We start from the raw sequence: 17,500 nt of genomic DNA on the forward strand, positions 1-17,500 counted from the left end.
AATCATGCTACTGTTACCAGGCTAACGCTAGCTGCTGCTAGCTACAGTAGCAGTCAGATGGTCACTTCCTGTCTGGTTTGTGATGAACCTGCTGCCTGTGGACTTTCAGCAGCAGGTTTTTGTTGTCGTGTTTCTAAAAGCTAAACTGTACGCTGGACATTAGCAGAGCCGTGAGGTGGGTGGAGCTGTGAAGTGGGCGGAGCTGTGAAGTGGGCGGAGCGAAGCGGCACGGTGCAGCCTCGTGGACCGATGATCAGATTTGTTTTCAGCGGAGCGCGAGCCTCACGCCTCGGCTGCTCAAGGAATTTAACTTGTAACTGCACAGACTGCCGAGTCCTGAATGAATAATCCAGACTACAGGGTACACTTCCTGTCTGAGAAATCACTAAATACTCCAGTGACGTTGACATGAGCCTTAGGAAGTGTTGCTATGGTGACAAAACCAGCTAAAAAATAGAAATCCATGTATATTCAGTCTAATATGAAAACTGCAGGCTGGGCGGCACAGACACAGATTAAGTTAATCTAGGGTTAGTTCTAATCTGATTTTTGTGAAATCGGGTTTTAAAAGGCAATCGAGAAATTAAATGAAGCAAAACTCAAAAACTGATCCTGGATTAGAACTGCAATCAAATCGAGTGAAACCACGATGGCAATGCCTGCAGATTATGTCGTTAGCTAGCTAGCAGCCGCTCACCGCTAGCTTAAAACTGGAGTGTTACGTTTGGTGCAGCAGGATTAAATGTTATCTGGGTTAAGAGTCAGAATTGAATCTCCATTTCAAACCAGTTTTAAAGTTTGGTGCAACATAATTTCTGTTAAAGGATGATTTAATCTGATTTATATGCAACCCAGCTATGGTGTGAAGCTCTGTAATAGGGTGTTTCTTGAAGCAGTGCATTATGGGAGTTGTAGTTGAAATTAAGCTGTTACCTGTTTGTACTGACGATCTGTTTTATGTCGCCTAGCAACCCGTTTAACCCCGCCCACTTCACTCTATAATCCCTGTGGTTTTTACAGAAACAAGCAGACGGCTCACTTTCACTTTGGCTGTTGTTGTTTATTTACAAACTGGATCATCTTCATCCTGACAGAACAGCTTCATCTTCGTCACTACCTCATGCTTGTCCAAAAGCTTTAATTTACAGATTTAAAATACAGTTAAAATCATCATTATTAAGACTACCAACAGTACAATGCTGACCATCGCCACTAAATCAAAGATATTGCACAACCTGACTTCATTCATATTTTTTCTATCTTAAATAGTGCAAAAAGGATTTTTTTTTTTTAAACAGGAATGTTCTAGAGCCTCAGTCAAAAAACGAGAATTAACTTTTTACAGTGAACTGCCAACATATTAAACAAAATCAACTGGAAGAGAAAAAAAAAAAAACAACAACTTGTCCCCAAAATAAAATAAAATAAAATAATTAACAACAAGGCAGAAAAACGACAACAACAAGAGGAAGGAACATAAATCTGTACAGATTGCCACAGACAATAAAATAAGTTTCTCCCGGGTGGAGAGAGGGGCTGACGTCCACATGAACGCCCCTGCGGATGTTTCTGTCTTTTCAAAAAGTAAAAAGAAATAAACCCCCAAAAAAGGAGAAACAGGGTGTTAGGAACTGAAATAAGGTCCGGTTTGCTCTCCACAGGTTGTCGGAGTCTCTAGCTACTCCTCCTCAGAGGTTTGTTGTTTTAGGCTACACACCTGAACTCCTTCCAGCCGCCGGCTGAGCGAGGAGGAACCAACAGTTCAGTTCGGTACCGAGAAAAAACTAAAAACACAAAAAACTCCTGAAAACTCCGAGAGGTTAGTCCCAAACGGAGCAAAACAAGGAGGAGGAGGCGAGGGAGGAGGAGTTAGAGGTGAGGAGGTGAGAAGAGGAGGTGAGGGAGCAGGCAGTGAGGAGGTGAGGTCAAAAAACTAAAAAACAGGTCGACAGCTCAGGATCCAATCCAAACGCTCGGTTTCAAACCAAACCAGGAAGTGCATCGGCCTGCGAGGGGGGGGGGCGCAGGGGAACTTACTTGATGTTGTTAGCGTCGGCCACCGCCGCCGAGAAGGAGGAGGTGGACGAGGAGTCTCGTATGGACTTGGCGGGCGGGCCCAGCACGTGGCCCGGCACCCAGCCCTCGGCGGCCGGTGATTGGCTGTCGGCCGGCCGGTACACCAGGTGCATGTTCTGCTGATTGGTCGCCAGGACCTGAACCGTCTCGCCGCGACGAACACAGATCTCATTCTCCTTCAGCGCTGAGTAATCCTGAGTCACCAGCAGGGAGGAGGAGACGCCGTTACAACCTCCTCCACCATCCTGAGGAGGAGAGGACGAGAGGAGAGGAGAGGAGAGGAGAGGAGGAGAAGGAGGAGGTTAGGGTTTGTCTATGAGGGCTGGATCACAGTTCTGCCAACAGGAACCTGAGGAGGAGGAGTAGGAGGAGAAAGAGGAGGAGGAGGAGTACACAGAAAGTTACTGGCTCTAAAACAATGTAAAACAAGTTCTACAGAGAACTTTTTTGTTGTGGTATCACTATGAAGACCTATCTTTGGTTCCAGTTAGCACCTTTATTTCTCTGTTTTTTGGAGGAGGACCGGTGTAAGAGCCCAAAGTGACCAGACTATACCCCGGGGTACAGTCCAGTTTATACTCCGGGGTACAGTCCAGTTTATACCCCGGGGTATAGTCCAGTTTATACCCTGGGGTATAGTCCAGTTTATACCCTGGGGTACAGTCCAGTTTATACCTTGGGGTACAGTCCAGTTTATACCTCGGGGTATAGTCCAGTTTATACCCCCGGGGTACAGTTCAGTTTATACCCCGGGGTATAGTCCAGTTTATACCCTGGGGTACAGTCCAGTTTATACCTTGGGGTATAGTCCAGTTTATACCTCGGGGTATAGGCCAGTTTATACCCCAGGGTACAGTTCAGTTTATACCCCGGGGTACAGTCCAGTTTATACCTCGGGGTATAGTCCAGTTTATACCTCTGGGTATAGTCCAGTTTATACCCTGGGGTACAGTCCAGTTTATACCTTGGGGTATAGTCCAGTTTATACCCCGGGGTATACTTTGGACTAGGCCAGACTATACCCCTCTACTCCATATTACACACACACACACACACACACACACACACACACACAGACACACACTAGAGGGAGTTGTTTCAGAAGTCTAACAGATCTGCTGACATGTGCTCTGACATGCGGTAATTTCAGCAAACAATGGTGAGTCTCTCTCAGTCTCTTTATAACTTATAGATCAAACTCTGTCAGTCCTACAAATGTCCTTTAGATTAGGAAGGTCTCTGAAGACCACGCTGTGTGTTAGAAAGCAAAGCGAAAGTATTCTCTGCTCTGCTGTCTCGATGTCTGTGGGGAGTTTATCTGAGTCAGCCTTCCGCCGGGGTCTCAGAGCGATGGGGCGACGAGTCGTCCTGAGGTAGCAGAGCAGAGTGGTTAGGTAGGGGTGTAGCGCTTTCCCCAAATGTACACATACACACGTGTGCATAAACACTGGGTGCACTGAGGTTGATTCAATGGCACAACATATGTAGGTCTAGTTTCATAGGCCTGGTTGCAGATAAAAATAAATAATAATTACCCAGACAAATGAACTGGGCCAGGCTATTTTATACCCCGGAGTATACTTTGGGCCCGGCCAAACTATACCTGGGTATAGTTTGGCATAGGGTTAATCTGGCCTGTTACACCGGCCAATAAACTGACAGGAAACGCATCATCACAGGGCTGCTCAGGTGTGATCATACACACAGCGAGCAGTGTAACATCATCTGACGGAGACAGCGAGCAGCGTGACATCATTTGACAGAAACAGTGAGCAGCGTGACATCATCTGATGGAGACAGCCATGTTGGAAATAAAAACAAACCGGAGAACTTTGTAGGTTCCTCAGTTTGTGTGTGAGGAGGTTAGGGTTAATCCAGAAACAGATCAATAATCTGCTCCAATAATCTGAGAGCCGAGTTAAAAACAGACGATGGCCATTTAAAAGAAAAACATCAGGAACAGCAGAAAGTGCCAGGGAAACACCCGAAAACACAGCAGGCACTTTCTTCACGGTGACGACCGCTGGAAAGCCGCGGCGAACGTTCCGGTCACGCTCATGAGCTTGTTTTGGTTCCTCGGACGGTTCTGGACAGTTCTGTCCTCAACAGGAAGCCTGCGATCAGAAAACCTCTGAAGAAAAAGGACTCATCAACAACACGATGGCGGGCCATAACGCAGCTTCTGGACTGGATCAACACCTGAAATGAAACCCAACGAATACCGCGAGGCACAGCCACGTCTGGAGCCCACGCTGTGACCACCGGACCGCACTCTGGGTGTGCTGCAGGGTTTCGTCCTGAAGAACATCAGTGCCGGGCTGCACCAGCAGGATTCATCTGTAAACCAACACCTGGTTCACCAGGAAGTTCTGCGGCAACCTTTCAAACTCTTTAAAATGAAGAAGGATACACTGCCCGCCCACTTTAACAACCTGCACCCTGACTCTGCTGCTGACGGCTGCTGACTGTCACTGGTTGCTGGTTGCTGACTGTTTTTCTCTGGGTTTTTTGCACTCTTTGCACTCTGTTGCTGCTAGTATACATGTGCAATACTGTACTCATAGCCAGATGTTTATTTTGTTATGTCTAATTTATTTATTTACTTTTTTAAAATTCTTTTATTCCGCTGCACACACACCAAGACCTGGGTAAGTGTGTTTCGTTCACTCATGTTTCATGGTTGAATGACAATAAAAAAAGTCTGAGTCGGAGTCTGAGTCTGGGATACAAATCTCTAACCCTGGATTAACTGAAATCCTGTTCAACCAAAACTTCAGACTCCAGTTTACACTGTGATCTGGTCTCAGTGTTAAACTGGCCGCACTGCTCCGCTTGTTAAAGCTGTTTCTCAACAGAGAAAGAGAAATGTGCAAACTTCAGCTGGCAGGGCACAAACTGTGTCGGAACTCGGCCCATTTTTCAAGTCCAACATGTTCAGCTGCTTCCTGCTGCTTTCTGTGGTGCTGGGAGGCAGATCTCAGAGGGCGATCAGTCAAGTTTCTCCTCCTTCGTCCTTCGTCTTTGGTCCTTCACAGCGGAGCCAAGCTCCTGCAGACTCTCAAACTGGGCCAGAACTAGAGCAGCTAGATATCCAGGCAGCATGCCGCCTCACCTGCTGCAGCCTAGTTTTTGTCCTCGGAGTTTAGGGCCAAGAAACATTGAGCTGGGGGAAACAGTCTGCTTCTTGCTCCAGTTTCCCAGTTCTCTGTCTCAGTCACAGCTCTGATCAGAACTGGGGCCACATTACATAAACTTCTTAACCTGTAAAGCTTAACTCCCTGGTAACCATGGTAAGAAGGGTTAGGACCTGATTCAGTCATTACAGATGAACAGTTCCTGAGTCAATGTCCCTGTCCTAGGTTAAGATAGAAAAATCCTACCTTCCTAAAATCTAAAAAAATCTCTCTATTAGGACAACCTTGTTTTTTTTTTTCACAAAAGGATATTTTCAAAGTGAAAAAGTATGTCAGCCTGCTGTGTCACGCAGTTTACCTGAGGCTGCAGCAGTGAAAGAAGCCTCACCTGTGACCCAACAAAAGTTTCTTTGATAAAAACCAGCGGTTTAAAGTTCAGCTCAGGTGGGTGAGCACAGTGTTGCCGGTTGCTAGGAAACACACACACACACACACACACACACACACACACACAAGCTGATGAGCGATGTTGGATCAAGTGTTTTGGATTTCCTGATCTGATCTAACATAGGATTCCTAAAATTAGGATTTGCTTCTGTAACTCCAAACTAGGAAAAACCCTCCTGTCGTAAGATTTAAGACAGGAAGTTTCTGGGATATGTTTGCTTAGGAATTTTCAAAAAAAAAAAAAAAAAAAAAAAAAAATTAGCCCAGGCTTTGATCTTTCATTGAACTTTGTCTGATGAACCAATCACTTCAGAGAGATCGCTGGAGGGTTAGGGTTAGCGCCGTGTGTTTGAGTTTGTCCAGTCACGTTACATGTCATGACTTTATTGCCATTCTCATGACTGGGCGTCTAGCTTTTGTTTTTATTACATCTTCAAAGTATAACTGCTCAATTTTTCATTTTCTTAGGTGCTTCCATTCAAATCCAGTTTCCAGTCCCAGTTCCCTGCATGCTGTCTGTCATCCAGCTAAACCTGAGGTTTCTGTGATTTTGGTTCTTTGATTAAATAATTACTTGCTGGTGATTTTAACACTGATGATGACAGTGCTATTTCAAACTGCTTTTACACGATATTCCAGACATTACCAAGTACTTCTTTGGATTAAATAAGAAAATACCAGAGCATAACACTGTTACGCTGACCATACACAGTTTTACCTTTAAGTCAGGTCAGCTGGATAAACTGATCTTTCTGGGCCGACCACACTGGAACACACATGCTGAAGTTATAATTTTTTTATAATTCATTATTTTTTGCAGCACTCATGTTTTATGCTCCATTCTAGTCTAGCTTTTTTCTTTCTTTCTGCCTTTCTATTTCTCTGCACTATTTTTAATCTATTTATTAACTATAATGATTTTAATTGTTATTCTCTTCTTCTGCAATTGTTTTTTTATTGTATGGATCTTCTTATTTTCTTTTAATGCTTGTTTCTTTTCAATTGTTTGCACACTGAGCTGCTCCATGTATGAAATGTGCTATCAAATTAAAATTCCCATTGCCTTGATGTTTTCATTCCTGAACACTGGAAGGAATTCTACGACCTTTGACCCCCATGAGACCTGCTGCATGTTGGTCGAGCTAAAATCAGGTGTCAGTCAAAAGGCTGCATTTTTTTTTATTTTCTTCTAACAAAAACAAAGAAGAGGACCTGCATGAAGAGCCTTGACATTTTTCTGTGTGAAAACTCACCCTGGATTGAAAACACGACGATCCGCCGTTGGAGGTAGAGGTTTTGATCTGGCCCCGCCCCCTGTCCTTGTCCTTCTCACCGAGGCTGACTGCAGAGGAGGGCCGGCTGTGGGAGGACTGGGAGGACGAGGAGGGCCGGAGGCTGGACGCCGAGTGGTTCCTAGTCAGGGAGGAGGTGCTGCCTCCTCCGCTCTTCTCCTTCTGGTACTCGATGGGCGACTGGAGCGCTGCCAACACAGGAAGTGCACCTCATTTTTCTCTCCTGTGGAGCTCAGAGACGTGACTGTCATACGAACAGAGAGGCGACGACGCTGAAAAGTTCTGAATAATTTATTTATTTTGTGTGAATATTTCTTTATCCCACTGAACGCTGTATGTCCTTTCTCTGCTGAGGTTGTTTTGTCATTTTATCATTATTTACACATAAATACGTAGTTTAATCATGCAAAATGCTTAATGATAAATTTACTTTGTGGCTGTGTCATTTTTTGACATTTTGATGGTTAGTGATGAATAATTTTTATCCTTTTTCTCTGTAGATGAGCTTCATCGGCGCTTGTTCCTCACCTGTGCTGCTGCTCCATTGTAAAAGAAAACTCCCACATCTTCTGTGTGTGTTAAAGGTGTGATACTTCATGTCATTGTATAGATTATTGGTTGGTTTCTGATGTTATTAACACTGTGTCCAGGCGGGGGAGCCGTTTGCAACACTTGCTCATGAATATGATGTTATTTTGTTTGGCCATGTGTTAAGCTGGAAAATATCCAAAAGAAACGCTCGTTCCCTGAAATCCTGCACCTCTGTTACCTGATGGCTCTTCACATCTGCCTGCACAGCCCTCCTAACCCGAACTTGAACCCTAACCCGAACCCAAACCTAACCCGAACCCGAACCCTAACCCTTTCATAACACAGAGAAACACAAGGAAGCACACCTGCAGATGTATCTGTGTAATGTTTGATAGACATTAAATGGAATTAATGTCAGGAGAGATGACGTGATGCCATCTGTACACACGACAAACACATGCTTTTCCTGATTTCCTGATCCAGTAGTTTTTGTTTTCGCTGAGTATGTGTGAATGTGTGTGTGTGTGTGTGTGTGTGTGCTCTCACCGGACAGGAAGTTGCTCTGAGCGTCCAGTACTTCCTGTATGTGTCGGACCCAGACCTGCTTGACGTCGACGTTGGCGGCCTGCAGGGTGAAACGCTCCGACGAGCCGCGACACGACAGGACGAACTTGCAGGGGTCGTTATCGCTGCTGTCCTCCAGACCCAGGTAGGACACCTGTAGGGGGCATCGCACACACCTGTCAGACCGCTCAGTCAGGGCTTCAGGTTGTCATCTGCTACCACATGGCCTGTTGCCATGGTAACGTCACCACCAATCACACGGTGACATAGGACGTGGTTCAACAGCTCCTTATGTGTTTGGCCTGCTGGTGGCGCTAGAGGGAAGGTCACGGGGTCACCGGACCTGGCAGGGTTCATCCTCTAGGTAGCAGGAACCTGCTCACTGCATTTCATGGCCATTTCTCAACTAATCCCAACTTTATTTATATTGGAAAGTAAACACAAAATAAACACATCAGCTATAAATAAACATAAAAACCAGCATATTACTCCAAAATAAAAGCCAAATTATAAAGACAGGTCTTTAGTTTGCTTTTATTTCTGCCACTCTGGACCAAACAACCTGGTGAGGTACAGGCCCTAACTCTGCCCCCCCTCCCTGGCCCCGCCCCTCACCTTGATGCTCTTCTTGAACTGGTAGCCCGGCGTGGACGAGCCCTTCCTCAGCAGCTCGCTGAAGATGACGATCTGCTCGAAGAGGAAGACGCGGCGCTCCTTGGAGCGGGACAGCACGCCGGTGTCCTGCTCCGTCACGAAGAAGGTCTCCTGCTGCAGCAGCTTGCCCTGACTGGTCAGTTTGCCCTGCGGAGGAAGCTGATTGGTCAACGGCTTCTCCAGCTGTCAAACACGCTGCCTGGCTTTCATTAGTTGCTATGGTAACTCAGCCCACATGCACCAGGGGGCGCTGTGCACCGGAATAAAGTGATGCATTATGGGACATTGAGCCACTGAACTGCACGTGCTCAGTAAATAATCTGATAACAGGAAGTTAAACAGATTATTAACTTCACTAATGTTTGAGCCTTTCAGTCAGTGCAGCTTTTCTCAACTGTTGTGTGGGAGACACTGAACTGTAGATGGCGCTGCTGGACTGCAGGACGGAGGTGAAAAACAAAGCCTCATGGGATCAGAGTCTGACCAGCAGCCAAAAAACCAAAGTGTTCATTTTTAATCAAATATAAATCTTAGAGATGCCGGTGCTTTTATTGTTTAAATGAATTAATTGTCAAAATTATAACTGTCAATCCATCATTTCAGCAGCAAACTGTAAAAACAGGGATCATAACCTGTTCTTATAAGAATCTGATCTCACTTTTTGCCAAATTTCATATTCACAAATTTAAGTGTGAGGACAGGAAGGCCCGGCCCGGTGTGACGGTGTGCAAACAGGAAGTCCAAGACAGGAAGTGAGCTCACCTCGTAGCCCTGCAGCCGGCCCAGGTTCATCATGTCGTTACACAGCTTGGGAACCTGAGACATCAGATCCACCGCTTTCTGCCACACACACACACACACACACACACACACACACACACACACACACACATACACACACACACAGACACTGTGATTTACACGCCAGGAGAGGGGCCGTGAACGCATCTGCAGCTCTGTCATGCTGCGTTCAGGGCCGGCGCGTACAGGCCAGCACACCAACAACACAAACAACAACAACATTTCCAGAAAATGACCACAAAAACATCGAGGAGGAAAAAACAAGACCAGGAATGATGACAATGATGTAATTATTACCATTACATATATTTTAAATTAATATTATATGAAATATCATTTTTAAAGTAAAGCTTTTCAACATAAAAGCTTGTCCATTTGCTGGATTTCAAAGATAAAAAGAAGTTTAAAGCAAAGACAAAGAAGAAGAGGAGGAGGAGGAGGGGAGGAGGACGAGGAGGAGGAGGAGGAGGAAGAGGGGGAGTTGTGGGACTGTGTTTTTACCTCGATCTGCTCACAGTCCATGCCGGCCTTGCTGCTGTACTTCAGGAAGTCCTGGGGAGAAACAACACACACACACACACACACACACACACACACACACACACACACACACACACTTCACCTCTACCCTCAGACTATTGATCTGTACCTTTAAATGTTCAATCATGACCCTCAGATTAATCAGCATCGTTTGTGTAAATGTGTGTGTGTGTGTGTGTGTGTGTGTGTGTGTGTGTGTGTGTGTGTGTGTGTGTGTGTGTGTTACCTTCAGCAGCAGCTGGTACTTGGTGATCCTCTGGATGGGTTTGATCAGGAAGTCGCTGATGGTCAGTCTGGACTGAATGTCCTGCTGGACGCCCTGCAGCACACACACACACACACACACACACACACACACACACACACACACACACACATACACACACATACACACACACACACACACACACAATCTTGCTCATATTGTGTGTTACTGGGCTCTTATTGTGAAGGCCCACTGGCAGATGGAGACGTGTAAAGCCTTTATTGACCGATCGATGACATTTACATCATCAATACCGTCATCAATAACTTCAATTCAAATATCAGACTCACATCAAAGAAGGCGTCGTACTCCGCCACGATGAACTCTGACTTGGGCTTATTCTGACAGTACACCACGTACATGTGCAGCCGCCGCTCCTGACACACACCCACACACACACACACACACACACACACACACACACAGGCACAGGCACGCGCACACACACACACACACACACACACAGGCATGCACACACACGCACACATACGCACACAGAACTGGGGTTAGACAGCAGACTGTAGAGGGAGATTATTCTACTCACTGATGTGTAGTCACACACACACACACACACACACACACACACACACACACTCTGCACTCACATGCTTGATGAAGAGCTGGGGCAGGAGCTCGTGGTCTTCCACACATTTCTCCAGCTCTCCTACAAAAAAGCTGAAACACAAACCGAAGCTGAGTCACAGGTTCAAATCCCTAACGGGGGAAGAACCAAAGGTGGGGGCGTGGCCTGAGATGAAGTGGGCGTGGCCTCATCAGCCCGGTCCAAACCTTTTGTTCAAGGAGAGTGAAAAGTTCCTCGGCTCATGACCGACCTGACCACCTGACTGACTGCTTATTAGTTAGTGCTCCTATTGGCCGGCTGTTTCTGAGTGCTGTGCTCCTATTGGCCGGCTGTTTCTGAGTGCTGTGTGCCTATTGGCTGGCTGTTTCTGAGTGCTGTGCTCCTATTGGCTGGCTGTTTCTGAGTGCTGTGTGCCTATTGGCTGGCTGGACTCACTCTCTGTGCCAGTCGTAGATCTGGTGGATGTTTCCAAACACAATCTTGTCTTTTCCCTTCATGTCGTCTGGGATGCCTTTCTCCTCGATCCGCTTCATGAAGCCCTGCGGGGCCGATCAATCAATCAATCATTCAATCAATCAACTAAACAATCATTCAATCAATCAATCAACCAAACAATTAGTCAACCAGGGAATACAATTTTCAAATTTATTGCAAATGAATATTGGCCCTAAATATTAGTTATCAGTGTCCTGGATTACTAATAATCACTATCTGCCCTGAAAAATCAATACTGGTCAATCCCTAACAGATATCAGATGCATGTGTTTGTTTGGTCAGATGTGTGTGTGTGTGTGTGTGTGTGTGTGTGTGTGTGTGTACCTCCACCACGATGCCCAGGTCCTTGACGTAGTCCTTCTCTGTCTGGATCAGCTCGTTCAGGACGAACCTGAGCACAAACACACCTGTCAGGCTGGGACCGGCTCGGGCTACTTCCTGGGTCGACCCCTGTGTTTACTCTGGGTCGACGTGGGGTCAGCCGCTAGCCGGCTCATGCGACGTAGCGCACGGTTACTATGTTTCCATGGCGACAAGAGACCAGATTAGCCGGATGCTTCATGTCATGTGATGTGTTTCAATGTGTTTACTCGGATTACTCCGCTGGTGACAGAAGGAACTATTTTGTCTGTTTGGCCTTCCGGTGTGTGAGCAGAGCGGGAGGTCACCGGCTGGGGCAGGGTCAGAAGTCAGTGTGTGACCTCACCTGTTCTGGACTCTAACTGTATCATCAAACACTTTTCTAATTACAAAATAAATTTCTGTGTGATTCATATATAATACAGTTCAAATAGAAACCTATTTTAAGCCCGCTCTGACATTTCTTACAGCAGTGTGCTTCTAGTCCCATAGTCCCGGTCGTTTCTCAGATTAACAAAGACTACGATAACCTGACAGAACTTTTATTTTCATAGGAATGTTTTCTTCCTGTCTGTGTACCAACTGCTGATGCATTGTGGGATACACTCGCTCTAAACACGGCTGTGAAGCAGCATCAGGGTGACAGTGCAGCTGTCGGAGTGTCCCGGGACAAAGCCCGACCTGGCCCCGTCTGCTCTGCTCTGGTACCACTGACAGTTTGCAGTACAGTTGCAGTATTGCTGGTAGTAGTGGAGGTAGCAGTAATATTCTGCAGTACTCACATTCGTCCTCTCATGGCTTTGGCTCTCTGCTCCAGTTCAGGGTTTCGAGGCTGAACTGGAGTCGTCTGTTCTGGGGGAGAGAGGGGGGAGAAGCCGGGGTACGAACCCGGATCCAGAGTCTGAGGACAGAGGAGACAAGGAGAGGAGACAAGGAGAGGAGAAAGGTGGTCAGGCTTGGAAGTTAAATTCTTGTACTTAACTAAACAAACTTCAGAGAAACGTCCTGCAGGTCCGACCTGACCAATCAGACGCTCCCACGGCAGCTGGAGCTCCGTGAAGCTATCGCACCTTCAGTGTTCAGGAGTAAAACAAAAATGAGGTCAGACATGAAAGTCCCTGCCCTCTGGAAGCTCCTGCTCCAGTTTGAACCCAGTCCTGCATCCAAACCCACTTCACCTCAAGTCAGGAAAGCGAGTGGCTGTCAGCGAATCAGTTCCACAAACGCTGAGGCAGAAACCGGAGCGGAGCTGAACCCTGAGGCTGCAGTCGCTTGGTTTTCCCCTCTGAGCAGCAAGTGAACGCAGCACCGCTCAGCAGCTCGACTTTCCCACCAGCAAGTGAACACAGCACATTAATTATGGCTTAAAAATGATCAGATCGTCAAGGTTGTTGCTCCAGTGTGATCAGCTGATCGCGTGGCCGGGAGCGATCAATCAGCCGACTTCACAGCATCAGCGTGTCCTGCAAGACGTCTGACCCAGAACACGATTCTTACAGAGCCCATTGCTGCCTTTGCCCCCCCATACACACACACACACACATGCACATGCACATGCACATGCACACACACACACACACACACACACACACACACACACTCATGCACGCACACACACACACACACAGATGATTTGGTGCAAAAGGTCAAAAACTCATGAACAAAATTTAATTAAGAAAATCCAAAAGGTCCTATAGAAGCGTGCGGCCTCACTTTGGTGCAGAGAGGGCAGCTCCGGTTTCAGTGAGAACCTTTAGACTCAACCGAAAAACAGCAGCACACACGTAACTTATCCAGTGGTGAGAACCATGTAGAGTCAACGATCACATTATGTGCTAACTCTGCGGAAACGCTAACGCTCGCTAACCGGCCGGCGAACCTCTTCATGTGACCAGCAGCTGCAAATCCTTTCATGCAGGAGGAGCTGAGCTGATTATTCATGAGATTTTAGTGTTCAGTGTTTTTCACACCATACACATGCACAATCCATGCATGCACGTGCACGCGCACACACACACTCACCATCTTGGTTTTAACCAACTTTTCTATGGCGCTAACCAGCTCTGCAGCGCTGGGAACCTCCGAGGACGACTGGAGAGACGTTAGCAAGGCCGAAGACTGAGGGGGAGGAAAAGGAGGAGGAAGAGGAAGAGGAAGAGGAAGAGGAAGAGGAAGAGAAGGAGGAGGAGGAGGAGGAGGAGAGAAAAGCTATCAGTTAGCACAGCTGAAGATGTTAAACAGCAGCACAGCTCATCTGGTGCGACTCACTGCATGCACAGAGTAAGAAAGTTATTCATTATAAAACAAATGCAAAAAATAAATAATAGGAAAAATAAAACTAACATGACGTAAAAATAAAAATTAAATATGCAGGAATAAATCATTCCAACATGAAGGAACTGGGGGAGATTGATTGATTCAGAGGCTCCAGCTTCACAGCAGAGAGGACTGTCCCTGAACACACCACCGCCCCCGTCCTGGTCACCATGGGAACAAACAAACCGAGCCCTCGGCGAGCCAGCACAATATCCATGAAGCGACCCGCCTGAGGCAGGAGGGTCTCTGTCGGCGATTCAGGAGACTGTTGATCAGGGAGGAAAATCACCAACGAGGTCAAGCTGCTTCTGAGGAAGCGGCACAACAAGGCCCTCCAACAGCAGCAACGTCCCTAAAACTGAGGACGATCAGCGCGTCTGGCCTGCAGGTGCACACGCCCAGTCGGAGTGTCCAACCTCATGTCACCCCCTCCCCTCTCCTCTCCTGTCCTTGTCTGTCTTTAAATGTCTGGTGAAGCAAAAATACCACAAAAACATCTGGTCTGCCAGGGAGTTTGAAGGCACAGCTTTATTTTATGCGACTGCGGTGCTAAGTCCCAAAAATATCTGTGGATGAACTGGAGGAGAAGATCAATAAAGGCCGTGGCAGGTGGCCGGGAATCCCTCCAAGCCTCAACTCCCCTGTTCTCCTCAATGGAGGAGGTCTGGCTGAGACCTTCAGAGACCTCCAGGATGACAAGTCAGGAGCCACAGGATCAGGATCAGGGCAGCAGGTGCAGGTAACACAGGCAGCGGGTTCCCTGAAGCTAAAAGACATCATGAGGAACATGACTGGGAACATCAGACATCCAACAGAGAAGGTCCATCCCCAGGAAGAGGAGAGCTGTGGTTCAGGCTGAAGGGAGGAACCCCAAGCAGAAGGAGGGGAATCTTCATCTCTCCTTCCAGCTGCAGAGAACCTGCACAGGTGAGGAGAGGGGGAGGAGCCACTGAGAGGAACCATGACAGCACAGACGCAGGGAAGGTGCAGGTGGCGTCGTGCTGCGGCACGGAGCAGGAAAGATGGAGGAACGCCAAGTCAGCACAAAGCGATACACACCTTCACCTTTGTGAAGGAACCCAGACCCCCCCTCCCGAGGCCGGACCGGACCGACCCCCCGAAAGCCCCTGAGGCCACCGGACACCTAACATCACCTACACCTGATGACATCACCTACACCTGATGACATCACTTCAGGCATCAGCCACTGACGGACGACTGGAAGGCTATCATCGTTCTGACGTGGAAAAACACGACACTGAGACAAAACTAAATCAGGACAAATAAATCATAATACAAGAAATAAATAAATAAATAGATGATCAATTATTCAATAGAAAATAAATATGACCAGACAGACAAGTGAACAGACAGAGAGACAGGCACCTTGTCGTCCTGGGCTGACGGGTCCTTGATGATCTCCATGGGGGGGGGCAGAGGAGGGTGCACCTCCTCGTCCTGCTCCTCCTCCCCCCCGCTCTGCATCCCCGACGACTTGGACAGCAGCTGGCTGTCCTTACTGTGCACCGCCTGGACAGACAGACAGGTGGAGGGACAGACAGACAGGTGGGGAGAGATGAATAAGCAGATTAGATCTTCATTATAATTAGTCATTAGTCATATATTACTAGTCCAATTATTAGCATTACTCAGCTCTGCTACAGTCAGACCTGTAATTATCATCACTACTGCTATTATTATTATTATTATCAGCAGTTTTATTATTATTGCTATTAGTGTTATTATGATTGTTGTTGTTGTTGCAGCACTATTTTTACTGTTGTTACTGCTGTTATCACCAGTGTGTTACTATACAGCCCTATGTTGACCTGCAGCACATTACAGGTACCTGAACAGTTAACAGAGCGCACCTGAACTGGTACCTGGACTCACCTTAGAACCATGAAGCAGCATTACAAAGTGCATCTGCTGACCTGAGGTCAGTGTAGTCAGATGCACACCTCTACCTGATAGGCAGATTACTGCACTAAAACACACAGACCTCTCAGGAGGTCCGCGGCCCCTCAGGGGGTCTGGGGCCCCACAGGAGGCCTCAGCAACATGAGGAACAGTTTCAACACAACAAATCTGATGAGACCTGAACTGTATAATTTTACTAGAAATATGGGTTTACTGTAATGAAAGAAAACATTTTGTTGTGTGTCTGGTTACCTCATCGATGATGTCATCCTGCAGGGTCTGATCCGGTGGTCCCAGATCAATACTCTTCCTGCTCTCCTCCCTCCCTGTTCCTGTAAATGAAACAGCCGATTGATCAGTTCAATCAACAATCAATCAGGTATCCAAAGATGTATTCAACACACACTTTGATTTTGCCTTTAAAAATGTTTTTTATAACAACGGTTCTCCTTTTGTCAGTTAGCTAACTCTGGCTCCAGACCAGTTTCTTTGGCTCCTCCCACTGAGGTGTCACTCAGCCAATGACATTTCGGCCTGTATCACTGACAGTAAAATGAGCCCGTGCAGTGTGAGACGTGCCATGCTGGCTCTAACGTGGCTCTAGCTTGCTGTTCACCAAGCCCCTCCCCCTCTCATCTCTGACTCCGCCCCCTATAAAAGCCTCTGCATGCAGCTTCTTGGCGCTCACATTGCTGCCTGGCTGCTGTTACCTTAGCAACCAAGAGGAATCACACTGACCACAAAACCCTCCTGCTGAGCCAAAGACCCCTGCCCACCTGGGGCCACCTGGGGCCACCTGGGGCCACCTGGGGCCACCTGGGGCCCACCTGGGGCCACCTGGGGCCCACCTGAACATCTGTTACCTTACATATAATTTACAGAAAATTAAAGATAGAAACTCGATGTGGCTGGTCTGAAAGTCAACAGGAGTTCCCAGGGGATTGTGGGAGAATCCTGTATCAGCCAATCAGAGATCAGCAAGGACTGATGATGTCAGGTTTTGTAAGGGGCGGAGGCGGCAGCGCGGCTCCTGTGCTGAGCCCTGATTGGCTGCAGTCGGACTCACCGCTCTTCTTCTGCTTGCTGTTGGGCAGCTTCTTGACGGAGTTGCCGTGGCTGAGGCGGCGCACGGGGCTCGTCAGCCACTTCCTCAGCGTGTTGCCGGAGCGTTTGGGCCCCGGTGAGCTGGACTGCAGCGAGCTGAGCGACGCCTGCGGCTGCAGGTTCGCCACCGACTCCGTCTTCCCGTCAGAGCCGCTCACCGCGTAGTTCTCTGAAAACACACACACACACACTAACGTTAAACACTGTGTGTAGGTTCTGATGTCGTGAAGCAGTGTGGGATCATGGGAACTGTTGTCTTCAACCTCAACGTCATTTTTGTCCTGCCTGTCAGGGATAATGTAAGTACACAACCCAGAAATAGATATAACACAGAGTCTAATTGTTTTTAGAAATTTTAAAGCAGAAATGTTACATATTATAATTAATTAATCAGGAGACTGGGATTAGGTTAAGAAAA

The 17,500-nt window shown here is 47.3% G+C and overlaps 1 protein-coding gene across 1 annotated transcript in view; it reads right to left on the reverse strand.

Annotated features, from left to right (window-relative positions):
* Positions 1–17,500, reverse strand: part of kalrna (kalirin RhoGEF kinase a) — a 107,052-nt gene that overhangs the window by 10,723 nt on the left and 78,829 nt on the right. Inside the window, 16 exon segments of the mRNA XM_030080534.1 lie at positions 2,038–2,321; positions 6,911–7,137; positions 8,027–8,198; positions 8,660–8,845; positions 9,461–9,538; positions 10,001–10,051; positions 10,266–10,358; positions 10,595–10,681; positions 10,910–10,979; positions 11,323–11,426; positions 11,707–11,773; positions 12,525–12,643; positions 13,765–13,860; positions 15,445–15,588; positions 16,231–16,310; positions 17,045–17,251. Of these exon segments, the coding sequence (XP_029936394.1) occupies positions 2,038–2,321; positions 6,911–7,137; positions 8,027–8,198; positions 8,660–8,845; positions 9,461–9,538; positions 10,001–10,051; positions 10,266–10,358; positions 10,595–10,681; positions 10,910–10,979; positions 11,323–11,426; positions 11,707–11,773; positions 12,525–12,643; positions 13,765–13,860; positions 15,445–15,588; positions 16,231–16,310; positions 17,045–17,251 (2,065 nt within the window).

This window comes from Myripristis murdjan, chromosome 21 (assembly GCF_902150065.1).
Source record: "Myripristis murdjan chromosome 21, fMyrMur1.1, whole genome shotgun sequence".
Classification (NCBI taxonomy): Eukaryota; Metazoa; Chordata; class Actinopteri; order Holocentriformes; family Holocentridae; genus Myripristis; species Myripristis murdjan.